This window comes from Corvus cornix, chromosome 6 (genome assembly GCF_000738735.6).
Source record: "Corvus cornix cornix isolate S_Up_H32 chromosome 6, ASM73873v5, whole genome shotgun sequence".
In the NCBI taxonomy this organism is placed as follows: domain Eukaryota; kingdom Metazoa; phylum Chordata; class Aves; order Passeriformes; family Corvidae; genus Corvus; species Corvus cornix.
Genome location: NC_046336.1, coordinates 14896362 through 14916697, shown reverse-complemented (window position 1 = coordinate 14916697; position 20336 = coordinate 14896362). Strand labels below are relative to the sequence as shown.

Sequence of the window (20336 nt, the reverse complement as noted above, 5' to 3'; positions counted from 1 at the left end):
TACAGAGAGACCAGGACAGAGGCATTGTTGTATTACTGCTTGACAGGACTAAAGAACTAAACTTCTCCAGGAACCCACATTTGCAGACAAACACTACAGGAAAAAGCTGACAAAAGAGCTTTTGAATAGAGACTGCACAAGCATGTAGCAATTATGAATAATGACCATTTATAATTTGTATTGAGATTTCACTGAGTTCAGAATTGTAGGTCTTGTGGAGAACAGAAAAAGACAGACCGTAATACAGCCAATACTTCCTGAAAATATTTCTGACTAAATAACAAACTACAGAAATTGTGTAAAACAATTCTTGGTTTTGACATTCATATCTGACCCTTATTTTACTTTGCATATTTTCTTTTTTTTATTGAGATTGCACAGATTTAGACACTTCCACCCTTTCACAATTCAAAGCATTTAAGGGTTCCATAAATGAAAGCTTCAGTGTGATTATAAACCTCAAAGTTTTATAAAGAAATTCAAGGTAATGCTTGAGAAAATTACTACTGAGAGACAACATTTAATATTTACCTATGTCATTTTTCTATGTTGTCATTCTAAAATGCACTATTTTTATGCAAAAGAAAGTCAGTAATATTCCTCAGCGAGAAAATGAAAGGGAAATAGGTCTATTATTTTCAACACTTTCTTTCATTACAAATGGACTAAATGCCTTTCTGCATAATTGTAATTACTGGAAGGTGCTGTATTAAATATTAGCTTTCTGTTCATTTGGCACTCTGGATGCGTAGATCATTAGTCTGCAGAGTGTGCTAGAAGTGCTCAACTACTGTCGACTATTCTGAAAACATACAGTATAGCTTGAAGCGGCAGCAAATGCTGGAAGTACACTTTCTATCAAAGCTGTATGTGCAGTTTGTCCCTTCTAACTACAGTTAACTCTGTCTGAAAAAACTTGATCCCCAAAAGAGTCCTAAAAAAACAAATGGGGACCAAAATGCATCTACAGGTCAGATTCTCTCATGGCCAAAGTTTGCAGGTATTTTGACTCTCAAACTGTCTTTTAACTAACCTAACAAAAATAAGTGAAAGCTTTCAAGTTTATTTATGTTGTTAAGCAAATATCAGGTCATAGTTTATACCATAAAACACAAGCAAAGTTTTGTTACCTAGTCCCTACATTTTACTGGTTCTGGGTGACCTGTATTTGTATCATCCAATTTGAACTGAGAAACACTACCTAGGACATCAACCTAATGTCAGTTTTACAGTTGCAGGCTTCTTGTCTGTAATGGTTCATGCCAACTGTTTTATTTCCATGAATTTGTCCAAGTTTTATTCACATGCAACCTTTTTGCATCTATGTTTTGCAGCAAGAATTTCCACATCTCATGGCATAAAAAGGCAATATTTTGTTTGAATCCACCCATGTACATCTCATTGTTGCCACCTACTTCTCCATTTCTGAGAGCTGACACTCACTCCATGGCTGCTGCCACAGCACGCTTCACAGATTTCTAGCAGAGCTTCTCCCTCAGGGCCTTCTCTTCCAGGCTCAAGAGTATTACTTGAAATAACTGTTTCTTTTATGAATGCTGTTTCACCATCTGGTCCTGGAAATTTATGTTACTGCTAATTTTGTCAGGTTGGTCACTAGTCTATTCTGACACTCTTAATTGAGCCAATTTTTGATAATTCTCCATAAAGAAGAGTTGCAATGTATGAACCTACTGAAGGTCCTACAAGATTAAAACGTTCAAAAAAATTACATAGCTTTTTGGCTGTGGCTTTCTTTGAAAAACTCTTTTGCATCTTATTCATTTGCAAACATTGCAGACTTTGTGTAGTATTTCTGAGTTTTGAGAGATTTGAAAAATATCAGGTTTTCATTCTTTTGTAAGTTTTGTTGCATACTTTTTGACTAACCTCAGGGGTTTCTTTTCAGGTGGTCTTTGACAGGAGATACATATTGTTTTTAAAAAAATCATAAGATACATTTACAACAGTCTCTGTGCTACCTTCAAGCATTATTTTAACAGCAATAGATTTTGGCTTTCCATATGACCCTGTTGATTGTTGTCCTTAGAGTAACTTGCCAGCATTTATAGTAGTAATCATTTTGAAAAGAAATACTGTCAATTCAGAGCTACACCCAGAAATGAAGGGAAAAAAAAAAAAATATATAAATTTTTCAAATGGACCTCAACACAGTTTCAAAAAGCTGTTGTTACCTTAACTGCCATAGTAAAGACAGATGTATTGTAAGCCACTGACAGTTTCTTGGTAAAGATTCATTTCACTTTTGGAAGTCACATGAAGATGAACATACACAGAATCTTGAGCAAATTTAAACCATGCTGTTTGCAGCAACTTACTCATGTATTTGCAGAGTGAAGACACAAATTAAGAACAGGTTTTTTTACACTTCCATCCCACTTTTAGGCTCCCTTAATCACAAAGATCAGGCACCCCAACACAGATGAGTAGCACACCAGTTGACTCCTCTCCTGTGTGACTGAAGAAGTATAATTATGACAGGTAAGGAAGAATACTGAAAAAAAACCTGCTGAAGACCTCAGAGGTTTAGATAGCAAAAATTACTCACATTTATCTTTAAAGCTTCTTGAACAATGGTATCTTTTTAAAACTCCCTTTGAAATGGAGTTTCATGTGTCACAGCTCTCCTTATGATTTATCAGCCATTAACCTCCTTACTTTTAAGTTACTTGCCATAGGTAATTCATTTATCACTTAATTAAGGTAACACAACTTATTCCCTGTAGGCATAGAAACAAGGAAGCCTGAGAAACAGTTATATGCATGCTGAGCAGACTGGTTCGGTCTTCTCTCAACGGTGCAGGATTTTTTTTTCAATTTATGGCAAATACGATGTTATTCATAGTTGCTGAAGTTCTTTATTTAAAAAAACCTACATTCTTTTAATCTTAAACCTAAGAGGCAGTGCCTACTGGTAGTCTGTCACTCTGAGTAAGGCATTCACACCATTCTCAATTGAGGGATACTTATTACACATTTTGGAGGTAAGAAACTGAATTGTAGCACTTCCAGTTAAGAACACTATGGGCCAATACACTAGAATAGCATCCCAGTTCTTCTACCATTACGTGAGTCAATGACATCCAGATTTTGATATGTAAAATATTTATTACTGTGGAATAACCAGCTAACTCTTTCTTAACATAATAATCTATGGAGATTTCTATTTTTTTTCCTATAAGAATCATGTATAAGATGCAAAATGTAAAAAGCTGGCCAAACACTTCTGTATTTACCTCTCTGCATAATATCTTGTTATGACAGCATTCAGAATACCAATTTTCACAGAACAGCTGGAGGTGACAGAAATAGCCAATGAATAGGTAGCTCGCATTTTATACGGCAGGAACGTAAACATTTGGAGGGGAAGGGTTGGCAGCTTATTTCAGTTTGGTTATTTTTTTTGTTTGATTGTTTCAGGGGACTGTTTTCTGCAGAAGTAAACCTTGCTCCTTCTCTACTCAAGTACAGTAGTATTACAGCTAAGAGAAAGGAGAAGTTTGCTTGGGGCTTTTGATTGTTTTGTGGGGCTTTTTTGTTTTGGTTTTTTTTGTTGTTGTTTGTTTGTTGGCTTGTGTGTTTTATTTGTTTGGGGGTTTTTTTTGTTTGTTCTGTTTTGTTTTATTTTTAGACTTGGCGAAAGGGCTGAAAAGTTCAAGAATCCTGGAGTATGTATATACAAAGAGATTAATTCAAAATGTGTTGCAAGCTTATCTAAGAAAACTTAAGTCACATTCAACACATTTCCCAGGAGACACTATCCTCAGCTTCAAAAGCGTATTCTCAGTTATTCTTCTAAGGTTTCCCGAAATGCTGTAACTAAGGAGACTGATGTATGAGTGACAACCATTTTGTCACAATCCTGAAGGCTCTGTTAACTAAATCTCAACAACCATCTAATTGACAGTGGAAACTGAACTAGTCTTGAAATTTTATCTCGAGATTAGGAAGTCATCCATTCTACCATCTAGTTCTAAGTCAATTCCTGAACCTTTCAAAAATAGTGGTATTAATGAATGTTCTCATACACTGGTGAAATGGCTCAATTTTCAGTTCATGCAAATGGTAAAAATTAATTGCCACTGTTTCAGGGAGTATAAATTATCCAGATCCAGTGTAGCAATGATCATGGATCTCTTAGTGACCTGAATATCCATGTAAAACAGGCATAAAATTAATGAAAGAGAAATCTTTTAATAACAAGTAATGATAAGGAATAATTCAATGTTGTCTTTAAGGGTTCAGGCTTACATTTCAACAGCATTGTAAACCACTCTAAGGAGTAAATGACGGAAATAAGTGGAAAGGACCAGAGAAAATTAAGTTCTGCCAGTAAGACCAGTATGATGATGGATCCATCAAAGAAATAAGTTTGAATGGGCAGCACCAGAAACTGACAGATAATGATAAGAGGGCTAAAGAAGACAACTTCATCCACAGCTGAGAAAGTATCAGTACTAATGAGGAGGGTTTATGTGGAAGAGGCTGGAGAGAAACAACTGATCCAAAACATTCATGCATCTTTAGCATTAAGAAGCCCAGAGCTTTATGATGACCCTGCACAAGTGTAACAGGAGAAAACAATTTCTTCTCCTTTCCATAGTTTTTTGCACATGATGGAAACAATCCACAAATTTATCCAATACAGCTGTTCGGGCTTCTAAAAAAGTAAACTTCAACTACAAGAACCACAAAACACAAAGTCCTCTCCTCACTCCCAGTCTTTTCCTCACAAAACAAGAATTCTTAAATAAGATAATTTAAAAATTATTTTGTACATTTTCACCAATCTTAGGGGAAAAAATGATATATCTTAACTTTAACAATGCTTTCTTATAGGAATCTTGTAGCCGAATAAGGAAGAAACCTAAAATTCTATATATTTTCATTGACCAGGTTACCAGTAATTCTTCTTCTAAAGACATTTTTCTGCCAGGAGACAAATTGTTTCCAATAAAAATAAGTCAATCTGAAAAGTTGTTTCAGATTTAGAGACAAAACTGTAGAAATACTGGCAATATTCTCAAAAAGTTTGCTAGCAAAGATCAATATGACAACTTTGCAACCCCAACTTCAGGACTAAGCAACAAGCTGTAGGTTTTTGAGGTAACCAAATTATAAACTTTAAGATAGTCTAGGCATTAAAAGAAAACAAACAAACAAACAAACAAACAAAGACTGCTGTAAAAAAGTCCCATTGGCCTCATTCCTCCTTTTGTTAACTTCGTGTAAAGCAACTAAAGGGTGTCTGCTCAGTCCTAAGTTCCTGAACGGAACCTCAATTGGGACGGTGATGTAAAACCAAGAACACGAAGATTCCATTTTCTCTTCTATAGCACAGCAGACGCAGAGGTAACCAAATGAAAGTAATTTATTTTTGTCACTGAAGGAAAAGACAGCTTTAAATAACGCTCAGAAGGTTGAATGGTTTAGACTACAGGAGGAGATAAGTTACCATTTGCTGATGACAAGCCTTGCTGCTGTTAGATAGAATTAGTCTCAAGGGGAGGCTACATGAAACTAGGAAACAGAACTGAAGAAAAAAGGCACTAGGTGTTTCAAAAGACTTGCTTCCCCCACCAGATAAACACAAAACCAAAAGCCCCTCTAGGAGAACATATAAAAGTTCTCTTTTTTCATCCTGCACTGAGAGCTAAAGAAAGAATAGAACAATAGAGATAATCTCAAAGTATTCAAAGCTACTGCTTCAAAAGACTAGGAAAGTCACAAAGACAAGACTTTCTTTTTACTGTCTGCTATTTGGATTTGGGAGAAAGATAAAGGCTTTCACATTTAAAGAAGGACCAACAGCTGAGACATGAGTACGAGGTTAGTGATGATCAGCTATTGAGAAATACTGCAGCATGAAACTGCTCAGTTTTCTTCAGTAGGCCTGACACAGATATATATATATACGTACACACACCCTGAACCTGCCTTTCTTTATCTATTCTGTATAACACTGTGTTTCATTTGACACTTCAACCCATGCATTTATATGTACATAAAATATTTGTATGTATATTGTATTTATCACTCCAACTGCCTTGTCTCATTTCATAGGAATAAGTTATATGAATCTTAATAATTTAGTATTTAAAAAAATGTGATAACATTTTATTTTGTATCTTTTCTATTTGCAGTAGTTCTCCCACTTTGTGTTCATTTGTTTATTTTTAACGTTGCTGAAACACTTGGACTTCTTTTTATGTAATATAAATCAACTACCAGCCACTGAGAACTGCAAGTTGACAGCCATGACATTCTAACAAAGACAGTGACAGCATTCAGCCTTTTCCAGTTGTGATTCTCTCACAGGCGAGGGATCAGCATACCCCACTCCTGTCCTGATAGATAAAAGCAAGAGCAAGTTGCAGATGAGAAAAAGAGGAAGCGCGAACTTCACTTTCTTCCCCTTCTCTAACCCATATTTCTTCCTTCTCTTCAAGGTAGTATTTAACTCTGTATCACTTTTTCAGTACTTTAATTTCTGAAGGTTTTAATCCTGCTGCACACTGAGGCTTCTGAACTACTGCATCTTATCGCCACTAAATAATGAAATAAGTAATTAACAGAAGTATTATCCAATCTATGGACAAGAGCGAAAATTCACTGATTTCTATCACAAAGGTTCACTAGAACAAGCAAAACTGAATAGCCACATTATTAAAATATTATAAATGCAAGCTCACACATAGTGGACATGGGTCCTTCATCTCACTGAAAGCTCATATCTTAGAAATGCGGTGTTCCACATCAATGAACCTCTGTGTGAGACTCAATGGCAGTTTTGTGATGCAGACAAATAGCTATTTGAAACTGGTTTGAGACAGCCAATGTTTTTAACCTGAGGCAATCTTGTATTGTAGTGATAGAAGTAAGGCTATTAATGAACTCAACAATATTTAACTATTCATGTTGAGCCTCCCATTGGTCAAATTTCCTAAGTCTAACACTGTACTGCTCAAGGCAAGAAAATGAAATAGGAACCACCTTCATTAGGAAAAAGGCTAAAGTTCTTCCTATTTAGAAGGCAGAACCAGGGCAAATTTTAAAAGAAGCCTAAAATATTATTTTTGCATCTGAGTCTATTAATGGTTTTCAAGAACAGAAAAATTCACATTCTTTGCTGTTCTCTATAGTATGATGAGTAGAAAATGATAAAATTAGATGCTAATCTTTATACTCCAGATGCTTCTAACTGACTTCTAGCTCAAGATTCAGTGAGAACAAAAATTTGATCAATACTTGCGATAGCAAATTCAGGCACAACTTCCAGTTTAGAGGAAAAGCAGACAGTGAGATCTTTCCACCGATGCAGACAAGTGACAGCTTCGGTAATGTGAAAACTTTTACTGAACACAGTTACATCACATGCCTGCATTTGCATTAAGAGGAGAAGTGCAAGTTATAATAAGTGTACTGTAGAGAAATTCACCTTTTCTTTGGACTTACAGTATGGATCATAACTCCAAAGTTTATCTCCTATTGCCTCTCTCTCTTGTCAGCACCAGTTCTTAATAGTACATTTACTAGAGCACAGTGGTAATGGAAGTCTGTAAGGAGATAGCAAAGTTACGGGAAAAAAATTAACACGAACAGATAGCCAGGAGATCCTCTGTTTTAGTTCAGTGCTGTCCTAGAGCCCAGCAGTACTCTCTCTGGCTACCTTTCTGCCTTTGTACTGCAAGCATGCATTATGACAGCTGGTGAGGGGTCAGTAGCTCTGACCGAGGAAGCTGTGACCGGTCCAGAGAGATGGTCCCCAAAGAGATCATCTTCCCGAGGCCTGGTGTCTTCCCTCAGCTGCTGGCTGGAGGGCCCGTGCAGAAGCTGTCAGCTCTTTAGTGATTGTCAGCTCGTGATTTCAGCTCAGCTCTGCAGGGCAGCCTCCAGGCCAGACCAGGGAGAGAGACGAGAGGCCCATGTAGCTGTTCTGCACGAGGCAGCTTTATTGGTCTGTACTCTGGCGAAGGGGAGCTAGGGACAAGCACCTCTCTGCCCTCGCAGGGGCAGGGGGCTGGCTTTATAGGGATACAGGGGGTGGGTGTCAGAGGGTAAAGGCCAATGGGTTACAAAAGATCTGCATAGGGTCTCCCAGAGGATTCTGGGTCTGTCTTCTTCTCACCGTAACTGAAAAGTAGTTGCCTTTCCAGGGGAGTTCTGCTGGGAGATTTGAGCAATCTCCTTATCTCAGCAGACGTCCCTCCAGGGCAGTGGCTGGGCATACCCCACAACGCATACACCTGGAAGAGGAGAACATACCAGAACTAGCCTATTCAATGCCACTCCAACCACTTAGCAACATAGTGACTTCAAGGTCTCTTCAGATGCTCAGAAACTGCAATCCTTCCTCCAACCCCACAGGCTGGAAGTGTAGCAGCACTAAAGTCACCATGGAAAGTTCAGCTGCACTTCACTGTCAGTACCACAAGCCCCTTTCACAGCTAATTCCTTCTTAACCATGTTTCTCTCTAAAAAGTCTATTTTACACCTGGCACTGAAGCTGAAGGGCTAGTCTTCACCTTCCAACTCTCAACAGTAACTGAAGCTGGTGCTATTATTCCCACTTTACAAATGGAGAGCAGGTCAGGAAAGAAGGCACAAGGCTGAAACCAACCACATGAAATCAATTACTTTTCAGTCTTGTGCATTGTCATTTGGACAAAGCTTTAGATCTCTTGCTATTTGAAATTCCAACTAGAAACCGACATCTTTAATAGCTTTGTTTCAGACACCAGGACAGTAATGCATTTCAATTTGTTTCCTGTGTCTATTACCCTTGTGTGCTTGTGAGTGCCAGCTAAGTTTAGCAACTAATTAGGCTGGAGTCACAATACCATTAGAGGTCTGGATCAGTAATTCACCAAGCAGGAAACAAAACATCTCTTGTTGAAATAACTGTAGCTTTAATTGAAGGAATTTTTCAAAAAGAGTTTAAAGAGGAAGAAGTCATCCAGTAGCCATACAAATCTCCTTGTGTGCTTCCATTTTAGAAGCCGCAAAATAGGTTGCACTCAAATCAAGCAAAACCTCTGGCTGACATAACTATTTTAAATCAGCTGAGCTTTGACGCTGGAGTAACAGCTATCAAAGATCATCCTGAACATACTTAGTAGTTCCAAAATTAATTTTTTCTCTCTATATTGGAATCAGACAGTTTCAATACAAACATTACTCGCCATTGTTCTAAACAAAGCAGACTAAGCAGCTGCAAAAACAATCCAACAAAGAAGAACCAAGTCAGGCCATTACCAAGGAAGAAGCAAGGAGTAACACAAGAGACTTGACACCCCTGTAAAAAGGGCAGCTTACTGTAATCAAAGAACCTCATAATACTGAGAAAGCACAACAGGCCAGGAGATGTATATAAAGCAGTACTATTCTGCTATTGCACAGTAGAAGGTTACAATAGGGGTGAGGGGACAGACAGAAGCATCAATACTTTTGGAAAAGAGAAGAACTTGACGTATTAACACCAAGAAGGAAATGGCCAGCTTGGAAAGATTACAATATTATAAAACCCTTGTAACAAGTACACAAGCATTAACCCACTGTAGGTCTTGGAAACTGCAAAAGTAAAAGCAAGCAGAGATCAGCATGGAATCCTTGGCAGAAGTCGGTCTGGTACTAAAGCACTTAAACACTCAACCAAACTCTATACATGGCAAGAGGTAAAGCTCTGAAATTCCATAAATACTCTGAATCCCATAGACGTCTGACCAAATGCACACAAATCCCAGAGTAAAACAATACATTTCTGCCTCAATGCAGGGGAAAGCCCTTGCTTTTCAGTCCTGTGTATTGCTCTAGGATAGCTATTGAAAAACAGCTGAGGCAACAGGATACTGTTGTAGCACTCTCTCCCTGCTTTGGAAAGCTTCCCAACTTGTTAGATAAAGAAATAGCAGCAACACACAGAAATCAGTGCACCCAGCCCTTACCCCACTTCACAAGAGACAATGCAGAGCATGTTGACTTCCTTCCACACAAATGTGTACCTTCATGTATCTTCAACGACCTTTGCAAAAGGAGTAAAATGTTCAATGTTTAGAGCCACTCCTGACTCAAACAGCTTTCACTGACTGTTTAATTGCTTGTGCTGTGCTTTGTATTGGGATTCACTGGGGCTTAACAGGCTTGCACATGCTGCTGAAAGAGAAGAGTTAAACAACAAATCTGTACACAGATGAGTTTTATCCAAAAGGAATGCAACAGCCTTGTCTATCAGACAGAACTAAAATTTCAGGTCACTTAGTATTACCACAGTCTTTCCAAACTCCTATTTCACCTTGTTCCATCTCCTTGGTCTTTGAACCTCTTTCATTGTATCTATTTACTTTATGCAGACAAGTTCAGCAATTTCTAGACACAGAAAAAGGGTTGGGGGAAATAAGTTGGTCAAAGGAGCAAATAATTCCACAAATCTTGTAAGCATTTCTGTGTCAAGTCTTTGAATCTTGTTAAGGAATGAAGAACATATTTATGTAAAATCTAAGTCCAGCTTCAGAAGCATAACAAAATGAAAGGAACAAAACCCAGTCACCTTTGGGTCTTGTTTTCCTCAACCACATCTGAATATAAAGGCTTATAAAGTTGCCAAGTTTACAGGCAATGCAGGCCACCTCCTAACAGTCCTTGTCCACAAAGAAAGACTCCCCGCAAACCATCACAGGGATGAGGAGGAGAGTGAGCACAAAATGACTAGAGCTCTGCTGGCCCATGTAGATATATTAATAAAGCATAGCAACAGAGTGAAATGTTGCCTCTCTAACCTGCAAGGGCTGCACTATTTCATATTCTATTATACCACCCTCCCTTATCATTCTCATTTAACGTGAGTACTACACACTTCCAAGGCTCACTTCTCCTCCTCCTCCCCACTACCACGCCCTCCACCAAGAAACACAGAGAACTACTAAAATGACTATGAAGGCTACAACTACGAAAAGCAAAAGATATTTGTACTGAACGATAAAGAACCATATTTTTAAACATACCTTGAATTAAATGTGTTGCTAATAAAAGCATTTGAATTATCTAAGAATACATGCCAGAAAAAATAGTGTATTAAGAAGAAGGATATTAAGCAAGAAAGTGCTCCTGTAGCATGCAATGAGATGGTTGACTTGGGAGGCTAATGAATTAGTATAAACAATTCAAATCTAATTTAATTTAACAATGTAGAGCATTTGTGCATTGCAAAGCAACAGATAGTAATCTGTTTCTTCATTAAATCAAAGATAAAATTGCTGATTACCCTTCCCTGAATTATTTTATTGAAGAGGATAGCAAACAAATTTTATATTTAGTCATAAAAGTTCATGACTAGTCCCCAAACAAGCCAATGTAACCAGTGATGGATACCAGTGAACATAATATAGGCCAGCTGTGGTTTAGCACAACACATTATTCAGCCAAAATAGATTCTCACATTTTAACAGTTAGTGAACAAATGTTTATGCAGAAAATTAATACAGCATTTTACTTTTTATTTTCACAAAACATATCTCAACAGCACCATTTACTACTCAAAATCTTTAGAAGCTCTAAAATCATATACTGAGAATGCTGAGTATTTGGTATTGCCAGAAATACTAAAACTATTAACCTCCCCCTCTACTTTACAGATATAAATTTATGAACTTGCCTCAAAAGTGTTACCGGTGATATCAAATTCTGGTGGAACAAAGGCACCCTCTGGATCATCTTTGAAAACAAAAGGAAACATGCCAGATTAGAAATTAGTAGTCTTGTTTAAAAAAACCACAAACCAATTTGATGATACAAATTTAATGATACACTCCTATCTGAGACAAAAGAAACTTTGTATAGCAGTATTCTGGTTCACTCCAATTTGACGTACAGACAACTTATCCATGTTACTAGTGCTGGAAGTAAAATAAAGTGCTGTTTTCAAGGTATCATAACTTTCCTACTAAGAAACAAAACCGATTAAACACCCACAAAGAAATACATTTAACATGTCTAACCACTTCTTGCCTTCAGGCATTTATGTTTGGACCCAGTTATCACCTAAGCTGGTGGGGCTCAGCTGTGGCTTAGAGGTCTGATTTGATGAATTGGACACTTCCATTCACTATTTTCCACTGCAGACCTGGGTGATAAAGGTTCAAGCAGCAAAGCCAGGCTGAACAGCTAATTGTCTCTTCATCTTAGAACTCTGACCTTTCTGCTTAGTTTGTTTTACTTATGATAAAAGAGTAGAGGAAGTAAATTGCCCACACGTGCTGCTGAACAGAGATCTGAGCTACTACAGCAGTCAGTTCTGAGTGAGGAGGTGAAAAGAAGAAAAGACCATCTTAAAAGAGACTGATGCTGCTTCTGCATCCAAGCAGGTACACAGTATCACAGTGTACTTACGTCACATGAACCCAGTAAAGAACGCCAAGGAATTAAACAAGAGCCCAACTAAAAAACCTACTCTTCACATACATACTCAACTCACCTAACCTATCCTTCTGGGAAGCCAGGATGATTGAGATGATTTACATGCAAAAAGTGTGTTTCCCTTCTCAACAAGAAGAGAAAAATAGTATGTTCAGAGGCACAGCATAATCATCGTAACTTTAGCTTTAATAGAACTTTTGTGCCTGTTTCTTATTTCACTTGCAAGTGAAACGCAAAGTTTTTATTGTGAAGACACTAAGCCCAGTTATATGGCAGAGACTACCAGAGATGACTTTTTTTGCATATTCATACATTGCAGCTACATGGCCTGGCTGACTAGCCAGATACCAGTAACTGATTTACAGCTCCTTATGACATTCCCAAATGTACTTTCCCACTGAAAAAGAGGGGTATGCAACTAATTCTGCATTTCTTACCCACCACCACATTTTTTTGTGATTTTGGGGGTGGGCAGAGGAGGCAGAATGAGAAGGGAACTAACAGACAGATGTTTTATTCTCCTCTCTCCCCCACCTGCAGACTACTGCTCCTTTTTATCTCCAGTCCTTTTTCCCTTTCTTTCCATAGAACACTTTAAAGGCTGTACAAGTATTTAAATTATCACTGTTACAGCTCACTGTATTCTTCTAATATAATGTTTACAATGGGAATTTGTTTGATCTGAAGAGACAAGAAGGTATCAGACCCCTTGGCAGAACATCCTATTGAATGTTTGTCACTTTAGCACCACAGAACCTGCAGGAGGCAGAACTTCCTGCTAAAGCAGAGATGACAGGCTGTTTGCTTTCTCTCAGTGGCAAGCAAATCTTCTTCTGGAAGAATAAATCCATAGGCAACAACTACAGGGAAGCAAGAAAAGAACAATCTCCTCAAGTGCCTACTTAATAAACTACATTTTAACCAAACAGTGACAAGATCTGAGGGAAAGAGCCAAAGACATAGTGGAGTGTGTGTGAGAGAAGTAGAATGTATGCGTAACTTTTCTGCATTCCTATGGGAAACATAACATTCTTTAAAGAGAACTAATGAAAAATCTTTTCCTTAGAGACTAACATGACTTCAGGGAACTAAATATTTGTACATTTGCTTTGCATGGGAATTTGTTATCCCACATTTTAAGTCCTTGAATACAGCATTCCTGGATCAATTGTTTGTCAGCTATTCAATTAGACGAAAACATTTAAGAAGAAATTGATATTTTCCTTCCTAGCTACAAGCAAAGATCTCAGTTGAGGAGCATTTTTTATCCACTAGATTTATTCTCTTCAACTAGTCTTTCATTGGCTTATACAAAGGCAGCTTCTTTTTCTTTTCTTTTAAATTTCAAGGTATGACAAGCTCCTTAAAATAAAGGAAGTTGATTCCACATTACCCTATTAATATGGAAGTAAAAGTTGACTCATGTCTATTTGAAGAATTCAGTAAAAAACAAACATCACAACAATTCTGAAGATACATTTTCATCTTTATTAATTATATTTTATGATGTTCCATTTATATGAAGTACCATCCCTAATCCTAAAGGAGGCAACAAATCTTCATCTGGTTGCGATGTCACCTTTCCTCAGTTTTTCTAGTATTTTTTCTAAATACTGTGATCTAGATTTTGACTAAAAGAATAAACCCTTATCCTGACATAGGTTAAAAAATAAAGTAGGTTAAAGAAATCACAACAAAAACTTGACTAGTGTGTATATAGAATAGAATGGTTCTCCTAGTTATGAGCTGTCATAAATTTAAAAGTACCATAGCATAAGAGCTGTTTGGTTTTTTTCCTCCTCTGTAAAACATTAAGAGGCTTTAGACCCATCATCTTGAGATGCATCAATGAGAAAGGAAAAGCAACCATAACATGCCTTTTCATCTAAGATGAAACAATAAGTTATTTTAAAGGTCATCACCCTGTTCAGCTGCTACGATACCTGAACATCTTCATGCCACTACATACTGGTTTCTAACATATTAAAATTCATTTCAGATTTGCCAAGTCTGAAAATCATGATTTAAAAGAATAATAATTTTTTATTCAATAGAGAGCTTGAAAAAAAAAAAAAGGCCTTTATTCAACAGAACTTTCCTTTTTAATAGCAAATATGCACTGGAATTGTTCCATTCTTTATGTTGACAATCAGCAAGATACACTGAATATCAGACTTATCTAGAAATAGAACATAGCTATGAAATTAGACAATCTGTGAGAGATGAAAGACATGCTTTACAAAGGTAGAGACTTGTGTACACAGGAACACAAGTACCTAATCTTCATGTTTAAAATGGACATAAAGAAGACTTATTACCTGGATGAGTCTTAAAATAACTAGGGGGAATTGTCTAAGCAAACTCAGAACAGCCTTTGTTCATCAATTACAAAACTGAACATGTAGTTTCACACGTACATATACACATCCCTTCCAAAATAAGTTTTATTTTACCTTTATTTGAATTGCAAGTCTTAAAAATAGAATGTAATGTTTTACTGCAGTTTCTCACTATGAGTTTGCACAGTTGTAAAACAGCCTGGAAACACAAATACTTACCACTGAGCTGTTCCATGAAGCATACATTGCCATTGGTGTTAAAAGCCAAAGTGTCAGGAGTGATGCAGAGTGTCTGGAAGATTGCAGAATGGGCAATGCTCTTCAAAGAATGGCAACACTCCAGGCAAATTGCCCAAATATCTTGCTCAGTAAGACAGCTATCCCGCAGTGACAAAATATCAGCAAGGGACACATTCTCCTGCCAAGATATGAATTAATAAATTACCCTGGATTTCATGACACAACTTTCTGTATCATAGATTACATTTGACACAATTGGCTACAAGTAATGTTTCCAGCAAGTTCTCAGGCTTCCTAGGACACTGATTAACACCCCAAGAAACACCAAGTGCATGACTTTGCTCTTAACACAGAATGTTTTAAGAAGCGCAGTTAACCTGAACAAAGATATCACAGTATGCTAACATAAAAAAAAATACTATGGGAGATATGTAAGTTAAATAAACACTGCATCAAAGGAAACAGACCATTTGGAGGTAAAAGCAGGGAGACTAAATGAAAACATTTTGTTTCACCCATGCCTTTCAAGCTCTCCCAGGTGTCTTTATATAAACTACTTAAAAATTCTCTTCACAGCACTTCTCCTGACCATTTGTGATCTGGGAAAAAGTACCCTTTAGATTAGCCTGTGTTAAGAATGATGCTCTTGTGAAGTTTAGTGATGTAGACCATTTAATAAACACTGAAAAGTCAAACATGCCATAGGAAAAGTGTTTTTATACTTGGACTTAAAACCAAACACTTCCGTTGCCCTAGGCCTCCCCATTACATCCAGAGCTCTTAGTGACCAAAATAGCTCATGGACTTAAGTTTCTAAGTTGCTGTCAACTTGCATTGACCCTGTTATCACTGTAAGGCTGTGAGTCCAGCCCCAAAAAAATTTCTAATGTGGCTTTCCTGGTCAAGATGTTTAGAAACAATGCTTGGCTCAAAGCAACCAGTCTCTCTATGGGTATTTTTGGAATACAAACCCAATACATTACCCACAGCTACAGAAGTAAAGCTTTCACGAACTTAAAGGAATGAGGGAAAAAAAAACCCAAACAAAACATTGATTCCATCCATAAGGAAAAAAAAGGCAACAAAACTGGAAGGTAATCTACAGAAGTTACTTTGTATCGGAGCTATAATTACTATTAATTACACAGTATTTTCCCATTTATATGTAAGTAATTAAGACTAAAGACTATGCTCTCAGCGATATTAAATATACCCTAAATGGAAGGTGGAGATACACATTGCTTAGCATATAGAAAAAAGAAAGTACGTCATCGTCAGCAAAAGAGGATGTGAAGTATCTTACAGATCAGAAACCTGCTGTGGTTTAAACTTTTAATCCCTTGGAGAACAGTTATAAATTTCTTTACCTATTTCAGCACAGAAGAATATCGATAATATCTGGATTACCATATACAGAAGAGGCTAACAGCTTATTAACGTGTCTTTCAGAGAATTAAGCACTGCTTTCATGATATCCTTCAAATAAGAACCAGACCTCAGTCCAAAAGTGTATTGTGTCTTTTAGTCTAAACTACAATGCTGAACAAATAAATATGAGGCAGGAAATAAAGCACACTCACTGTTATTTGGGAAACTTAACTTCTCTTTTCAAAGGTCTTATTTTTCATCAGCCTAGACATGGATTGATTTACTAATGGCAGCATTACTACAGTGCCTTCTAGCACCAATCATGGATCTTGGTCTCATTAAAATCAGTCCTACATAATAAAGAACAGCAAAAGATCTCAGCACAAAATCTTATTTTCTCTGTGCTGTGCTCAGTACAGTTGTGTAATGCTGCCATCAGAGTTGGCGGGTGGGCAAGGAGGTTTAGCACATCTCCATATGGAAGCTGTTCCAAACACGAAGAGCAACACAGAGGTTCCTCTATCTGCAAATAAAAACACATTGCAAGAAGCTCTACTACAAACATTAGGCTTTGAAATTGACCAAACTGAGCAGCGGGATGAGGATAGGCTTGGATAGAAGAGACACACTGCTTATTCTATGGCCACCAAAAAGAGTTAAAAAAAATAAAAGTCCTATGATCAAAACAATGAACCAGTAATAATTTTTAACTCTCCTAGAATCCTCCAGCTAGGTGACATGATGGCATTTGCCACAAAAGAAAAATAATAGAATGCTTCACTAATCAAGATGCAAAACTATGAGAGTTTCATCTGTATGTATGGACAAAATAGGTTCAATTTAGAGTGCACGTGAAAAAAATTAAACCTGCAATCTTTAAGACAGACTCAATATCAAATTCCAGTCACAATAAGGACTTGAGAGAACTTCTTTTAAGTCAAGGTTTGAGGCTGAACTCCACTGCAGATAATAATTATCAGCAATGATATCTACAGTATAAACCTACATAAACATCTTTGTCTTGTGGTCGTTTGGGAAGTAAACAAAAGGTAATGCTCTCATGTCAGGTAAGCTTATTTTCCTTCCAGGGAATGAAAAAGTTATGTAATACAGAAAAAAAACCCAAAACAAAAAAAAAAAAACCACAAAAAGAACCCCAAACAAACAAACAAACCAACCAACCATCCAAAAAAACACCAAACAAACAAACAAACAAAAAAAAAAAGCAAGGAAAAAGGAAAAAAGTCCTATGAATGTTCTGTGGCTTCTGTCAAGAGTGGATGGCTAGGTGAAGCTAAAACAAACATACAAAAATATGAAACACCACCAGTACCATACGGCAGGCCTTTCTATTTCCAATGCTCCAGGGCAGTAAGTTACTTACTTCACATAAACCACATATTTCCCACAATGATCGCACTTTCTTGACCTTACTTATTAAAGCTGCTACTGCAGCTAAGCAAGGCCTTTGTAGAGAATGAAGCATTGAAAACACTGAGACTTGCATTTGACTAGCTTGTATCCCCAAAGAAACACAGACCAGAAGCTTTCACCGTGGAAAAAACCCATCCTTTTAACACTGTAACACAGGAGGTTCTGGCAAGCTGAAGCTTCTGGTGAGCAACTGCTTCAGTACTTTGGACCACTGGAAGTTGCTTCATTCAAATGTGCTACATATCAGAGATCCTGATGCCTCTTTTTTGTCTCTTTCAGCAAAAGACACTTGTGTCTGGTTTTAATATGAAAGTGTCTGGTTTTAACAGTAAGAACTACAAAAAGTAAACTGGTCAGGCAACCATGCTTAACTGCTCACTTTAGTTCTCAGCTTTCTCTTATATTTTCTTCAGCAAGTACAAAACAGTTCAGTAGCATATAATTAAGCAGAGATAATTAAGAGAGAGTAGGAATAAAAAATAAATTAATTGGCCACAGATCCTTTCTTAAAAATTTTGAAATTGAATATTAAGGAGTATGAAATGAAGAAAGTTCTAGTAAAGAGAGGAATTGGAAACATACCCTCATCCTCAGCATTTTCTACGCTCCAGTTCAGGCAGATTCCTACTTCACATATTGGCAAAAGCCCACATGCATCAGACACCAACCTCATTCTTCATACTAGGTACAATGGTGACAAGAGCAGACTCCACTAAATGACTAAGCAACTCAGTGTTCAGTACAACAGCACTCACAGCCTTCTGACGCCTAAGTCTTTTTTGCCATGATAATTCACACAAACTTCAAAACAATCTATTCCAGAATCACAAAAAATGTGGCAAATGCCATTCATTACATTCATCACATCTGAAGAAAAACACAGGGTTGCCTGAATAAGCTGAGTACTCTTGAAAGCAGCCCTTTTTTATTAACTTATCTAATCACCAGGTGATAGGTCATGCTCATTCTCCCAACAAAAATACTGAAACTATTTGTGTTTTTGTAATAACTAAATAGGTGGGACTCATGGGAACCCACAAAGTATATCTTGAGCAGGTATGAAAAATGGGCTCAGTTCTTTCTTGTACAGAAGAGTTGACCCTTAGCTTTCTCCGTTCTGAGGAAATACTCTAAGTATTTAAGCCAACATGTAAAAAATGAGACCATTACCACCTTCCTCCTAGATTTTGCACTGGCCAGTCTGAGTGCAGAGGGCCTACTGCACTGAATATAACAGATGGTGGAAGAGCCAAACTGCTGAGCCACTGGGTGACTTGAGAAAGCTGAAAGGGGCTTCGCATTTTCAAATGTGCTTTTAGCTCCTGATTCAGCAGGATTCTTGATGTAGCAAATAAGAAAGTTTGCAAGATCTGGTTCAGGGAACGAGCAGCTCACATATGGTTCACCAAACCTTTACTTAAAAAAGGAAGAAATCTCCAAACATTTTGCCCTAACATTCACTAGGGGGTAAGAAACACACATCACGTGAAAAGATAAAAAGATGAGCAAGAGCAATAAAAAGCAAGTGCAAAACCAATAACAGATCCAGACAAATGTGATGACAAGAACTGGGTTTAGCTACAGGTTATTCTGCATAACAACTGAACAAACAGATTTAACAGTTTTATTTTTTTGGTTTTTTATTTCCCAGTGTCAAAGGCCTTTTAGCACAGGGCAGCGATATACGGCTGTACAAAAAAGTGGCTGACAGCTTCGGGAAACTGTTCTGCCCGTGTAAATTTCCCTTGATCGGGTGCGACAAGGACACGTACTTGCCGACTGCAGCATTAACCCACGGCTACGACAGCAGTGACGAGACATCCCGCACTCAAGGACCATGACTTTGCTGTTGTGTGGAGAAGGTGCACGGGAATGGGCTAAAGCCCAACTTGGTGGCTGGGACCGCGGGGCAGGAGGCAGCGAGGAGCCGGAGGAGCACACACGGAAAGCGAACGCCGCTGTGGCCGCGGCCTGGCCGCTCCCGGGGGGCGGGTGCGCCCCTGGCCCCGGCCGCCTCCCGCGGGCGGACCCTGAGGCCGCTACACCACAGCTGAGCGCAAGGGCGGCGGCTCCGTCCCCGCACCTGCCTCACTCACCTCATCCTCCAGCAGCGTCGGCAGAGGCTCAAAGTCGTAGCAGTTCACCTCCTCCTCCTCCTCATAAAACACGTCCTCTGCAGCGCCAAGAGTCTCCATCCCGCCCGGCGAGGGAGCAGAGGCTTCACCTCCGCAGCCTCCCTGTGCACTCGGAGCGCGGCCCTCGGCCCCCGCCGCCGCTCATCCCCACACCCGCCTGCGGGCTGCCCCCGGCGGCGACCCCCGCGGCGCCGCCCGCCCGCCTTAACCCCCTCCCCTGCCGGGCCCGGCCGCGGGGCGCCCCCGCCCCTCCCGCGCCGCCGCTCAGGCCCCGGCCCGGGGCAGCGCTGCCATGGCAACGGCCGCCGCCGCCTCGCCCGCGCGGCCTCACTGCGGCGGCTCCCGCCCTCCTGCGGCGCCGCCCGCCCCCGCCGCGCCCCGGGAGTCACTG

General features: G+C 38.7%; 1 protein-coding gene across 5 annotated transcripts in view; it reads right to left on the bottom strand.

Moving 5' to 3' along the window:
* The window catches only part of KNDC1 (kinase non-catalytic C-lobe domain containing 1), a 59983-nt gene extending 39877 nt beyond the window's left edge, over positions 1-20106 (bottom strand). For 2 of the 5 annotated variants that reach the window (XM_039553874.1, XM_039553875.1), the window contains exons 1-3: positions 19907-20106; positions 14988-15186; positions 11669-11727 (exon numbers count right to left, since the gene is read on the bottom strand). In XM_039553874.1, coding sequence (XP_039409808.1) covers positions 11669-11727; positions 14988-15186; positions 19907-20005 — 357 coding nt within the window. In that variant the 5' untranslated portion in view covers positions 20006-20106. Of the gene's footprint in view, positions 1-2336; positions 2423-11668; positions 11728-14987; positions 15187-19906 lie in introns of those variants that run through there. The other 3 variants (XM_039553871.1, XM_039553872.1, XM_039553873.1) reach the window with 2 other exon arrangements.
* Positions 20107-20336: the final 230 nt, after the last annotated feature.